The following is a 14,501-nucleotide window of genomic DNA, read 5'->3' on the forward strand; positions in this document are numbered from 1 at the left end:
CCGTTTCCTCGACCCGCGGGTCGAAGAACTCGCCTGGAAGGCGCAGTGGCTGGCCGAACACTAACTCGGCAGCGGAAGCCTGTACGTCTTCCTTGAAGGCACTGCGCACTCCTAACAGCACAAGTGGAAGAGATTCCACCCAACTGCTGCCTGCGTGGCAGGTGATTGCAGCCTTCAGTTGACGGTGGAATCGCTCCACCAGTCCGTTGCAGGCTGGATGGTAGGCAGTGGTCCTACGATGCTGAAAGCCAGCAATGCCGGATAGGCACTTAAAGAGGGCCGATTCGAACTGCCTACCTCTATCGGTAACGATATCCGATGGGCAGCCGAATCGGGCAATCCATCCACCCAGTAAGGCCTTTGCCACGGTTTCTGCAGTGATGTCTGCCAGGGGTATTGCCTCAGGCCATCGCGTAAAGCGATCGACGGCGGTGAGACAATACCGGAAACCTTGACACAGCGGCAAAGGTCCTATGAGGTCAATGTGGATGAAGGCAAATCTCGCCTGGGGCAACTTAAAGGTCTGCAGTGGTGCAGAGACGTGCTACAAGGGCAACAGGTACATGAGCGGCTGAAGGGTGAGGATACCTCGGCGGACTTTAAACGCAGATCACGCGCTCCCTGTGGGTCCAGCATCACCGGCCCACTCGCCACTTACCACGAGGCACCTACCCTCCGAGCGGGCTGCTAACCCTACTCTAGCGACTCCACTCTGACCGGCCGATGAAGGCAAGCCAAGAGGCGGGAGACCTATCCCCCGTCATGCTTCACTCCGGCAAGCCGGAGATGGGGGACAGTATACTCTCCCTGGAGCACTCGGATATATAGCCCCGCGGGGTCGCTACTCCCCGTCATCCGCCTCAGATGCCCTGCGGGGCGCAGTATTATTATTATTTCTAAGCCAAATAGAAAAATTGGTTAATTCTTAAAAACTGGTTTACATGAAAACTTACATTTTTATTGTGCCTCAAAGTATATAAAAATTAAGTGGCTTCTATTTCTGAATAAAACTTTTCCAAGGGAAGAAACTTTTGAAGTGTATAAATTATTTCCACGTCACAAAATGTTCTACGGTCGAAACACGAAGTTATAAGAGAGGATATGTAAATCACCCAACAAGATGCCTAGACGACAAAGACGCTCAAACATTTAATTTGCTTACGAGAAAAATAATATTTGTGACTATTACTTGGAACTAATGATAACCTACGAAACCAGACTCAGTGCGCGAATCTGAATTCACTTTACCGGTTCTTATTTTAGTTTGTTTAATAAGACTACCTACCCCTTATCAACAATTCTAGAGACGCTGTTCTCATTACGTTTTGTTTAAAATGTCACTTATGTTACGATCTAAATATAACAGCATATTTTAAGCTTATTCCAGCACCAATTATGTGATTTATCAATTCAAAACCTAACTTTATGTCCGCTTTGCTTTATGCAATTTCCTCCTATTTGGAAAGTAACAGCCGAAAACCACATTTTCCATTCGAGTTTTATTTTCATTCGGAATCCCGACGTCGAATTACGTAACATTTTCCCTTATTGTGACCTCGGTCCCGCCCCGACTCTTACAACCTGCTGCTCGAAACTTTATCACATGTTTTTTGTATAACACAGCTTTTTTAGTTCGTTATAGTTACAAAAGGATAAAACGTTGTCCCAATCATTCATTTCAAAAATACCTACTCGGAAAACCTTTTACGGTAATCAGTTAATCCTGAACCTATTGAAAAAAAGCTTAAAAGATTTCAAGTGATGGCGATATTTGAATGTTATTAATTTTGGGTTTATAGTAACAATGTAATAATACGTGGAAACTAAGAAACATATCTATATAATATGCAAAGCAGACCTTGTTATTACAAACAAGATCTCTAATAAATTAAGTAATTATCAATATCATTATAGGTGTAAGTCAGCCAGCCTTTGTAGGCAATACCGACAATGTTGGCTGGAGTATCACACTGACACTCCAGTTGATTGCTTGCACTGTGCCATTTACTAGCGATCGGTACGGTAAGATACCCCTTTCCCATTTCATTAATTTGTTCTACTATCCGTAATTATTATCAGGCAACCCTAGTACGTATTGGTACCCTGGGAAACATGCGGAATTGATGGCTGTAACGCATTTAGATATCTAGCATTAACGCAAGACAAGTAGACGAGAAAGTAAATAAATGCTAATATATTCTAACATAAATAAAATATCCCGCGCATACTTGTAATCATACTCACTGCCAATGTCCACAACCAATTCGCGAGTGCCATGAGAGTGTAACTAACGAATTTGCTAAACCATAAAGCACTTTTCAATTAAAAATAGAGATAGTTCTAAGATAATGACTATAAATTAAAGTTAGTTCGAAAAGTCGAAACATAAACAAGTCGCATAATTGAAAACTAGTGTTTTAACGTTGGGTAGGTTCCACTATCATGACGTAATCTAATTGAAACAAACCGCATACTTACAAGTAAATCTCGAGATAACAAGGAATATTAAAGTTCCTAGTCTCTCGAACCCAACGATAGTTATTTTTACTCATGGAACATTATGATCCTCCGGATAAGCAATGTTTCTGGCGCAAAAATAACTCGCGTACTCTTGTTTATAGATATTATGAACGTGATTTGAATATCAGAATAAATTAAGATGAATAACACGTTACTATCGGTAGCTCAGTTTTTACAAATGATATGGCATTCTACTACATTGACACGGCTATGTATGCGCCATTTCCATTCATGCACGTTTTCATCACCTTCTGACAGTGTCAAAGAATACTTGAAAAGGACTCTGTGACAAGTTTATATGAGTTTTAAAACGGGTCGCGAATACGGAATGCTTTTTCTTCGCTCGGCATTTGGGTCACTACCCCAAATTGGTTTGTTACTGAAAATGGTTTTTATCGTTATTGAAGTGGAGGATTTTTTGTTTCCAGCTTTGTGCTAAATGACCGTGTCGCTGCAGTTTATGAAGTATAAACTTTTTTATGTTCCGTTTGCTGTTCGTAAAACGACAGTTCTGACTGGGCTGTTACTTAGATCAGTAACATAACATCGGAATTAACTTGTTTACATAGATGCCCCAATTTGAGGCAATCGTACACTATTATAGTTTTTGCTTTTCGTAATATATGGAAGTAAAAGGTAAACTTTACATGTTAATAAAATTCATGAATATTAATATTTTAGTCACCTTATATTGGTAACACTGCTTCGGCCATTTGACAATCCTTGTTAATTTATTAAAAATGCCGTTAAACACAAGCACAGACCACTACCAAATTCATTGATCTAATTTAAACAAATAAACGATAGTCAGTGACGTCCATAGACGCCAAATTACATAATGCAGGAACCAGAATAAAGTTAGTATTGGTACATTACACACACCTTTGACTCGCAAAAGTTTTGAATATTTTGTATGGATGGCCTCCAACTATTAGCCACTCTTAAGATTTAATCGATCTCTTGGTGCCTGAAGCAGAGAAGCAAAACTTTGTGAATTACCGCGTGCATCTGAAAAGAAAAATATAGTTTTGCTTTTTTCTAACAGCAAAAAAATTAAAACTTTAAGTTAAAAGTACAACTTTCTGTATCTAAAGCATCCTTCTTGAGTGTGCGCGTGACCTATTTGCCATAAACATGAGAGCAGGGCAAAATTAAAATGCCCTACACCAGGGATGGTGAACCTTTATTGACTTACGTGCCAAATTAAATAGAAAACACAGTCATAATTATAGAGGCGTGCCTTTATGGCAAATAGTTAACATGAAAAGGAAAGAGATTATGACAAAGGGACTTGCTTTTGATTCTCAAATTTACATTAATGCTTAGATCTCTTAAAAAAATAGGCTCTATTCTGAATATGGGAAGAATCCACGAAAAACATTTATGGTACATAATTTCAGTTGAAAACTTGCAAAATAATGGCGTGCCCAAATTATTTAGCAGCGTGCCACTACGGGCACGCGTGCCATTGGTTCGCCATCCCTGCCCTACACTGTTCCCATCACAATCATGCTTTTGCGTACAAACTACACTTACATCTATTTTTCTAAACCGTACACTGTGTACATATTTCAATATTTTACCCAACATTTTCTGTTTGGACTAAATAAAAGCAAAGAACAACAAACTCATGTTCGTGTTTATGTTACAGAACGTTCGTTGTTGTGTTGCTTTCATTTTTTAGTATGTCACAAATGTACCTGAATAGAATAATACTCGGGAAAGAATAGCTGATCACATTGATTACCACAAAAACCACGCTGATAACTTAAGAATCTTTATAGGTACCCTATCTTTATAGGTACGTACACAGTTGCCCACTCCGCTTTACGTGCCGACGGCAACTCCCATACATTTAATTTTGTATGATCTTACTGTTTTTAACTGGATTTTGTTGCTCCGTAAATTGAAAGGTATGGTTCGTTGGGGCTATGAGAATGAGAGTAAATAGGCATGATGACAGTAATCAAAAATCATTAAAATAATATATTTATTAAATTAAACTTGAAGCTTGGAATATAAAACGCGCATTGTTTTCTTTATTAATAATGTGATTAATATGTATTTTTATAAAATAAAATTACGAAATAAGGCAATCCGCCATGATATCTTGAACACCAATCAGAGCTCGTGACGTCATTTCTCAAAACAACTCGCGCGAAAGCGCGCGAACGTCACATTTCGTTATTGTGAACTTCCACTGCGATCTTTGTTTTTAATTAATTAATTGTTTATAACACGAGTTATGGAGCCCGGATTTATCAAGGCAAACAGCGCTAATTTGCCTAGAATTGATATCATAATGCTGGGAAAGTTTTTGGCATCAAATAAAGATTTTTGTTCAGCTGAATTTAGAAATGTTAAAACTTCCATGTAAGTATACTAGTTTAATTAAAAAACAATGAGAGATGAAACCTAACCTCGAAATAGTTATTTACATTATAAACTATGCTAGAATCTAGAGAACTATGTAATAACTTACATCAAAGTGATCTTCACAAAAATAAAGTTGTACCCTGGGCAATATTGCTTTTGAATCTCGCCTTGCAAGTTTAAGCCACTTGTTTCGTATTTTTTTATTGTGAGGAACGTACACAAATAACTTATCAGGATTACCCACAACACCTATGCACTTTCGAATTCATATTTAATAACACAAAAAACTTAATTATTGCACGAGCGTTGTTTACTTGCGTCTTGTAATTTCAGTCGTGACGTCACAAGTGACGACATGACACTGACAAGCGTTTTCGCGCCGGATTCAAAGTGGACAGAGAAAAATGCAATTATTTGATAAAAAAACTTCGCATTTTCTTAAAATTAATAATTTTTCATATAAAATAGACGTATACCTACATCATACAAAGGAATTTAAAAATTTGTCATCATGCCTATTGCTCTGGCCTGTTAGTTCAGGACTTTCTTCTTAATATAATTAAATATTAAGTGTTAAGATTTTTGTTTTGTTAGTCATTTGAAGTGCTGTAAAATGTGTATCAAATTAGCATTATTATTATATTTAAAATAAATCAGCCTAATTTTTTATTGATCTAAATTATTTTACCGGCCATCCAATTTACCGGCGGTGTTGACATAAGTTAGTTTCTCCCATACTCAAATAATTTGATTTAATTTAAAATTATGGCTTGTAAATTATTTCGGACGGTCATGATTAATTAAGTATCATCGGTAAAGCGTGTTTATGCAGTAAGATCTCAGCAAATAAGTATGAAACGCAAAATGTCAAACGAAATAGGCGAGCTCTTTGTCGCGTACTCAATTCCAGTCGCATGCGTATTGATTTGTACTGTTTTACATTTTACCTTTCTTCTTTCATTATGTTCGTGTGAACTTTTACTTTACTACGAAATCTAAACATACGATCGTTTATAAGGATATCTAAGCAGAAAATATTTTGTAAATCAAAGTATTTTTTGCTTTCATAATGAAATAGAAACATATTTATTTTAGTAAGTACTTAGGGCGACCGATCGTTTTCAAAGTGTTTAATTTTCCATGTCTATAATATAAAAATGAATCGCAAAATGTGTTGGTAAGCGCATAACTCAACAACGCCTGGACCAATTTGGCTAATTCTTTTTTTGTTGTGTTTGTTATTGTCAGGAGAAGGTTCTTATGAAAAAAAAAATAGGGTAAAGTAGAGAAGTCAGTTGACGGGAGCGAAGCCGCGGGCAAAAGCTAGTTCTTCATAAATACGCATTATTTATAAAAATGAAAACATAAATGTTTATTTGTCTCAAAGTAGTCACAATTTTTGAAAATGGGATAACCCTAGTAAGTAATTAGAAATACTTGTGGGGGTACCTCGCTCTCTCCCTTCTAAAACAATCGAAACAAAGTTTTACAAAAGATAACGTAACAAATTATTTAAAAAAATACCCAAACATAATTGTACATTGCTCGTGACGGATTTGATTTAGTAAAACAAAACTAGTCTAATTACGTGTTCCTATTATTCGCCCTTTTACATTCGTAATCATTATTGTTCCAGTTTCAACTTTTGCATTGTTCCATAAATAGGTCGCAGACGTAACGTCGCCGGTTTTAGCAGTATGAGCACTTTCAGTTAAAATTCTACCTTGCGAACTTGTGCAACACCAACATTAAAATTGTTTGAAAAAAATTCAAGCTTTTCCTTCGTAACGTAGTGACACGACTATTGACCCTTTTGATAATATTACCTCTAATATTAACCTTAAGTTTAGTAGGAAAAGAACGCTCAGTAAAAATAGTAACATATTGTAATTACTGACATTATAGTAAAAATACTATGTTTAAGTTTCGCCCCCTTGAGCATATTTGCTGTAACGAGTATTTCCGAGGGAAAATAACCATGTATGTTCGGCCTGTAAGAAACGACATGAGTTTTCAGTCAAATAAATGATCCCTGAATTCGGCTCTACAGCTGTCGAATAACCGTTCTTGGATAAAAATATAGTTCCCATTTTATGAATACATCACCCAACTGCCTCCGGCTTTTCTTAATTATCCGGTTCCCTGAATAATACCAATCCTACTGCTTTGGTGTATTAAAATAAAAATATCACAACGGCAATTTGAGGCCGTAGTTCAAGACATAAATATTGTAGTAACAGTAACAATGCAAAAAAGAATTCATAGCATGTATTCAAGTGTTAATTAAAATATTTTTACCGAGTCGAAGAACTATTTATTACACTCATACCATTCGCAAATCGCCTTCACGATTATTTTTCGAAAATGATTCGGCCTTCGGACTAGAATTCAGAAAGCTCAGTAACAGAGTTTGCCAAACGCTTGGTATTTAGTTTTCCATTTAGAAAACGAATCATAAAAAATGACAATACTTTAAACTCACAGTATTGTTACAATTTTAGCAACAAAATAAATTGCGTTAGTATCATAGACCGATGCTGGATATAAGCCGCTTACGGGCAATGGGAAATTGCTCGTAGTTGAAATGTCATAAAAATAAACCTGCCTGTCTGTTTTATTTACATCGATCCCAGAAAATAAATCGGCGCGACTGCAGTCTGCTATTTGTTATAGTCTTGTCGCTAGTAAAATAAATGCTATTGCTACCTATCTGGGTGTAAGAGCGACTTCTATAGCAATATAGGGTCCAAACTATCCATACAATCAGTATATAGCTGTAGTCACTAACGGTAAATGTACCTATAGTGTATATTCTTAATCCATCCTCGTTTTTGGGAAACAAAGCTCGAATCTTTTCCATTGCCGTGTGTATTCTGCTTTAATCTTTGGAGCCACACTCGCATGCGAAGTATGGCGTTTTTAACATCGAAAACAATGGTGTTTCTGGCATATTGTTACTGAAGTATGACTGAAGTCTGCTTGCGACCTGCAACGCGCTCATACATAGATACGTGCCATTGTAATACAAGGCGAGTTCACGAACACTGCAATGCGATTTCGTAACTATAAGCTTTGCTCGACCTATCACAATCATACCGTCATTGAGCGAATGCAATTAATTTTGGATGATACGTATCTCTACTAATAGCATCCTTCATATTGACGCCATACAAATAATTTAAGTTCTATTATCAAGCCTGCGGGTACTCGTTGATACATGTATTTAGCAACGGTCTATACCTATGTACGCTAACATTTTCATTTATTTATTTCTTTTATTTCCTTTTTTGTATACTCGTTATGTAAATATAGCGGTAGGCATGGAACGTATTTCAATTTACTTTGTAACGTTGAACTACATATGTTAACAAAAAGCAGAAGTTGAAAAACATTTCTATGCGCACATTCATTACACTTGTGTCTTTTGACTCTGTAGTAAAGTCTGATTTGTTTTGTGTGCCCGCAGACGTTTGCTTCCAACCGTTCTTTAACTTCGTGGACATGAGGGCCCTTTTGGAAAACTTCTGCGTGTATCACGTGAATGCTCCGGGACAAGAGGACGGAGCCCCGAGCCTACCTGAAGAGTGAGTACTTAACCTTACCCATACTTACTTATAGGGTTAGCAGTAGTATTTGCATGGACATAAAAGATGTTTGTTCGCGATACATAAATAACTTTAACACCAGAACAAAATAAAATATATCCTAACTGTTTGATATTCCATAGTAACGGTTGCGGGCATGTAGATAGGTACGTACTGTATGCATATCGTCGCCAGTAAAATGCTCAGGGGAAGTTCCCACGGCTGTTAACTTTATCGGTGTCAGTTCAGTGCATCTAAGCTGCCCTGCCCACAACTCAGATCAATAAGCTTATCTGAAAACGGTTGCAACGTTTATACTAATACATTTACAACTGTCTATCAACCCAAAAATAGATTGTCTTGATTCACTTTTTATGCTTTGCCAGGATTAAAGCAAATAACTGGATACTGACGACGTCTCGTGTTCAGATTTGGGTTCTACAAATATTATCATGTTAATTTTAAATAACATGCCTACATTCATTGAAATCGTAAACTATGCATGTGACTCAGTAACATGAAGCGAAGCCGGCAACAGCAAATGAAATGCGCAAACACGAGTAATATGCAAACTGCGTAATAATAGGTAGCCACAGGCTGGATCTCACTAATTCTATTGTGCATGGCTTAGCGTAGGAATGTTCTGTCAGACACACAATGCAATGCGTCGCGTTGTTCACAACCATTTGTTCATCAAAGGATTCCCACTGATTTAATTATTACGTTTGGCTAACAAATTAGATTAAATATTACAAAAAGTAATAGCACGGTCGTGGAAAGCATACTTATCAATTCTTAAGCAACCAATAAATTCAATTTTCTTCGCTTCCGCTAAGACTTTAATAATCTCGAATCCAAGGGTTCATAAAAAGAGAAATAATATTCGAGCGTCCGGTGCACCCTGTGCAATCATCCCAGATAGATGTTGCTAATCTTTTTACCACGCCGTAAACTGAATTTACGAGTGTTTTATTCTATGTTCACTTTTTATGAAAAATATCTTGTCGTCATATTAAAAATAAGTATGCGGATAGAGAAGTACAAAAACAAACAATACTTTTAAAATCAACGTCTATTCAAATCTATTTCAGTTGGTAAAACTTTAACATACATTCTATATTTGCATTCCATTATTACTGACTGTCCAGTTTAATTGCACGACCTGTCTCTCGCAGATTTTTTGATAGAAACGAATATTTTTATCTGTTTCTTTTTTATTATAACAAACTTCACACGCCTGAAATAGAGTTTGGGAAATATCACGTTGCCCACATGTGTTTCCCAGTAAAAAAGACAACATATAGCAAAGTAAAAGACTACGTACAGTTGTGCATAAAATGCAAGTGTGATAGTAATAGTAGCTACACCACTGAGCCGCACCACCGAGTTAGCCGTATTTAACGCCTAGAAGTGCCTACTCGCATGTCACCCACTTAACGCGTTGGATGGATACTAATGCAATTTAAACTATGCTCCATGGAGACTTCCAGAGTTAGCTCGAGAAGATAGTGAATTTGATTACCTGTTCTGGTTGCAGCCGTCGGCGCAAACAGCTGACTTTCGTAAACCTTTTTAAGTGGTAATATCACACTTGTTACGAGTTCAGAACATGGTGAGCTTTTGAAAAATAAGACTTATTGGTTCTTACACTGTTTTTGATTACTAAGTATGTGCGACTTGAAAATTGCAATGGTACATTGTGGAATTCTTGATTTTCCTCTTCTGCCGGGAATACATGTGCCGTCAACATGTACTTTACCCATTTTTCGCCTTTCTACTATGATGCTGGGTTCGTTAATTTTTTATTAATATCAAGAGTTATACGCATAGCAAAACCGCGATATATTCCGAGCGGAAAAATCTGTGGCGCGGTGCAGGTGGCAGCTTTTGTACAGGTACTAACGGAGCGTTTTCGTTCGGAAAACATAATTTTTATATACTGAGGTATATGTATAAATAATTCGCCCAAAACCGTCCATATTTCATCTCTACTGTAAGACTGATGTCATGATTTTTCCTCTCGACTACGAAATACGTAGCCCTCTCGCTGACTTCGTGCGGTCAGTTCGCTTCCAACAGTTTAGTGCCGGGATCCATCACCAGCCATAATGATTAATGGATGTAGACAGGCTTCCAAACTATTTGGGTTTAGCCGATGCTAAAGCTGATATCGCTTAACTATCTCTAATTATTCCTGTCAGACAAAGTTAAGTCTGTACACAAAAGGCACAGTTGAATATTCTAAACTAAATCGTACAACTAATTTATTCTAATTAACTGTAGGTATTATTTTTTACTTTTAAGACACTTTTATGGCGTAGCTTGTGTAACAGTATTTAATTATCTTTTGAGATATTAGTAAGGCGTACTCAGATTGGTCTCATAACCCTCGTGGATAGGATTGTAGCTACATTTGGTCCGAGATTCTTTATGCTGTCATGTCATTTGCTACATCTCCTTCTGATTAATGCACGTGAAGTGCTCCTTCTTTGCTGAGTCACAGGTCTATTTATAAGTATACCTTTGGGGCACTAACTGGTCTAGTTAGGTGGCACTTTCTTATTTCGACTATAATTTTATTATCGTAATTTTAATTGCATCTAGCCCGAATTTTGCCACCTCAGATCACCCGGGCATCGAACACGATACCCGTGCATAGCAGTCGCGCATTACTAGTACTGAAGTAACGATTTTCATACCTCTGTTTAACTTTTTTGCAATTTAAGAATGAGAATTACTCCCATAAACAGTCTCTTATTTTTTTATAACATCAAAAACTAATAAATCTTTTGAGGAATTTGAACGCAAAATTAAAACCTTAAGTGCTGACCTTCTGATTTTATTACGTTAAACCCATAATCCTTATAACAATCCACTTTGAATCGTATAAATTTAATAATAAATTTTTGAAATGAAATGCGTCTTTAAAAACGTGGAAAACGGAATAGGTCAAGTTACGCTCCGGGCGGCGGTCTTAGGAGTGGTTTCTTTTTGTATTTTCGTTAGCAGCTGGGCCTTGCAGTGGCAAACCGTCGTCATAATGAGCGCCCTGGAACGCAATAACTTTAAACAGGTCGAGAATCCAAAGTATTCTTGACAGTCTGCTATTGCACCCCTATTGTAAAAGCTACGCAGCCCTAATGGAAGACGCTCAATGGAGAGCAGAAAATTTATTTCAAACAAATAGCCGTTGTCTCCTTTGACGACGAAAAACCAGGAATTGTGGAATGAATTTAATTTATCAGATAGCTTTCGTTCCCTTGTTTGAACCGTAAGAAGTATAATTTGTAGAAAAGTAAAATTTCTAATCATGTCGCGCAATTTAGTGTAAAACGTTTAAAAATTATTTGCAACTTGGGCAAAATTATTATTATTAATTCAACCTTTACCTCAACCGCATACACAGCTAAATGTATGTCTGTGCTTTGAGTTCTAATTAACTAAGGGTGTTCGTGGCTTTTTATATCAATACTTATTTCATAGACTTATTTCCTTTCAAGCAACTTTATCTGGAGTCGACCTGAGAAATCTAGCAGTAAGATCTTTGAAAACACTTCCTTCTCAGTAGGTAATTTAATGTAACTAAAATTCAAGGTGTCATTTTTTTAATTTTCATATTTAAATAAGAAAGTACATAACTGCACAAAAAGAATATATTTTGGATCATTTCAAAAGCGTATTTACAAATTAAAAGTAAAACTATGTTTCCTTTAAAAAGTTATCAGCTGTTCAATTGAACAGACAATTGAATAAAAAGTAGATACTACTTTTTATTGAGAGCAACATAAATAAAAGCAGATTAAGCACAAATCAGCCCGCATGCAAGTTAAGTGGTTGAAAGAAAACAAGCCTTTATCCGCTCAAGCGCAATTCTAGCAACCTCCGCAATTCCCTCTTGTCGCGGACCCACCGTGTTTGGCGCGTCCACGCAAAATTTCACTTTGCGAACTAAACGGTAATGCCCTGAAAATTACAAACAAATCATGCATTTTTGAATGTTCACAATTTTACACATGATAGGTATCTAGACATGAAAAACTTGTAATGATAAAAAAATAGAACATACTTTTACTCTACAGCAACTGATTGAAAGTAAGTTTTCCGATTAACTAGGAAAATATGTCGAGGACTTTTAAAGCTGAAACCATAACTGTCAACATTTCATTACTTAACGTTGAAGTGCCTATTAGCAAAGCAAACCTACCATAAATAGCTAATTAATTGTCGTCAGTAAAAAATATGCTGCCATGGGGGATAGACTAGTTGACGTGACCTTTATTCCGGTAAGTCAGTCGTCCTTCAGAATGAATCAAAATTACATCCTTGTTGGGTTAACTTAAGGGACTAGTAAGACATCCCAGAGTCTATTTTGGATGGATAAAATGAGCTGAACATACATAGAATCGGCGAAGAGAGCAGTCGAATTGCTCTCTAGAATTAAAAGTAATTGCATGAAACAGCTGATGTGGTTAAATATTGTACAAAACCTTGGTGGGCTGTTATTTTTGATGACCAGCACTGAAACCGCCTGTAGATTAAAAGGTATAGTTCGGTTAGTAGCAAATCAAAAATAGAAAAGCTCGAGCAGATCTATAAAGCGAATCGATGTAGGCAGTTGACCTACTTCGAGGTTCTACCCAAAATATACATTTATTTAGAAACGAGATGATCATCACAACTCATACAATATGAGCTTATAGTACCTAATGAGTTTACCCTTGACAATGAATACTTAAATAATGGGTGCAATGAAAGCCTACCACCAGTCGTTCATGTACCCAAAGGTGTAAAAATCGGCAAAAAAATACTTAGGTACAACACTAAAGAATTACGTAATGTCACGCAAACATATTTTAATTCCCTTTCGGAAGTATGATCTTATTTGATTTGGTTAAAATAGTATAATTAAATAAAATAAGAACTTGGATACCTACAGTACGAGTACTGTGACCTTGGGAAAAGTTCGATAACCCTTCGGTACCTTGGCCTTCAATTCAAGGAAAGAAAATGAAATGTTTCACTGCACAAATTGCTGGTGGAAATAAAGCTAACACAAATAGGATGCCTTCAAATTAGCCGTAAAGAGCAGCGATGCTACGTACTGCAGCCGCACTGCAACCGCCATAAACAGCCTTTGTGACAATATATGTAAGGTTTAAAATAAGGGCTCTTTAAATTAGCCGCATAATACCGCGCGGTTGCTTCGGGGCAGAGCATGTTTTTATTTGTAGGTGTGGATTTTAAAACAGCGTGACACGTTGCGGTTAATTTGAAGGCGCTAAAATCGCCTCAGGTTTTACAATCTGTACGGCCACCTGATTAAATAAATATCACTGCACAAAATCAAAAGTAGCGATGTCCCTCAGATTTAATGTTCGGTGTACGGGGAGCAATAACGATCTGTCCTTGTCATTACAATTAGTGGATAAAAGCAGCAATCTTTCTCTGCGCTAAGTTAAACTCCGAAATAAAGAAACTCCGAAAAAATGGTACAATCTTGTTATATTTTCTTGATTGCGCTAATCCGAATTCGATAAATTAATGTAGTGACGCAAGTTGTAGTAGCATTTAGTTAGTTTACCGTTTATTCGGTGTCCTTGCGAGCGCGAGCGAGTCAGGGCGTGCGGGTTGTATTGATTTTTTTGAACGGCACGCGCCATCGACTACGTCCAAGTAATACTATTTGAATAATGCCTTCTTGTCCCGATATCAGTGTTTTTTTTATTTTCACATATTGCTATCATACACTTAAACTGACCTTCGCTCAATGAAACACGATTTAAAGGTGCGTACACGCCATGTGACGCTACCCTCTTCGCATGTGTGTCTATGCATAGCACCCATAACTTTTTAAAATCAAAACACAGGCATAAGCAAAATAAACTTCTGAACTGGGTATAGTAACAGTTACGGTGCAGTTACTGAAAACTACATCCGAGTAAGTACTAAGCAGGTAGCGGTCAAATAAAATAAATAATTGTTTACATCCTTTTTAGTCTGTCTAAACTCTAAAAGATATCC

General features: G+C 36.9%; 1 protein-coding gene across 3 annotated transcripts in view; it reads left to right on the forward strand.

Annotated features, from left to right (window-relative positions):
- LOC124645399 (protein NDRG3) overlaps positions 1-14,501 on the forward strand; it is a 75,163-nt gene that overhangs the window by 28,750 nt on the left and 31,912 nt on the right. For all 3 annotated transcript variants that reach the window (XM_047185203.1, XM_047185205.1, XM_047185204.1), the window contains one exon: positions 8,363-8,480. In XM_047185203.1, the coding sequence (XP_047041159.1) occupies positions 8,363-8,480 (118 nt within the window). The remainder of the gene's footprint in view (positions 1-8,362; positions 8,481-14,501) is intronic.

This window comes from Helicoverpa zea, chromosome 31 (assembly GCF_022581195.2).
Source record: "Helicoverpa zea isolate HzStark_Cry1AcR chromosome 31, ilHelZeax1.1, whole genome shotgun sequence".
Classification (NCBI taxonomy): domain Eukaryota; kingdom Metazoa; phylum Arthropoda; class Insecta; order Lepidoptera; family Noctuidae; genus Helicoverpa; species Helicoverpa zea.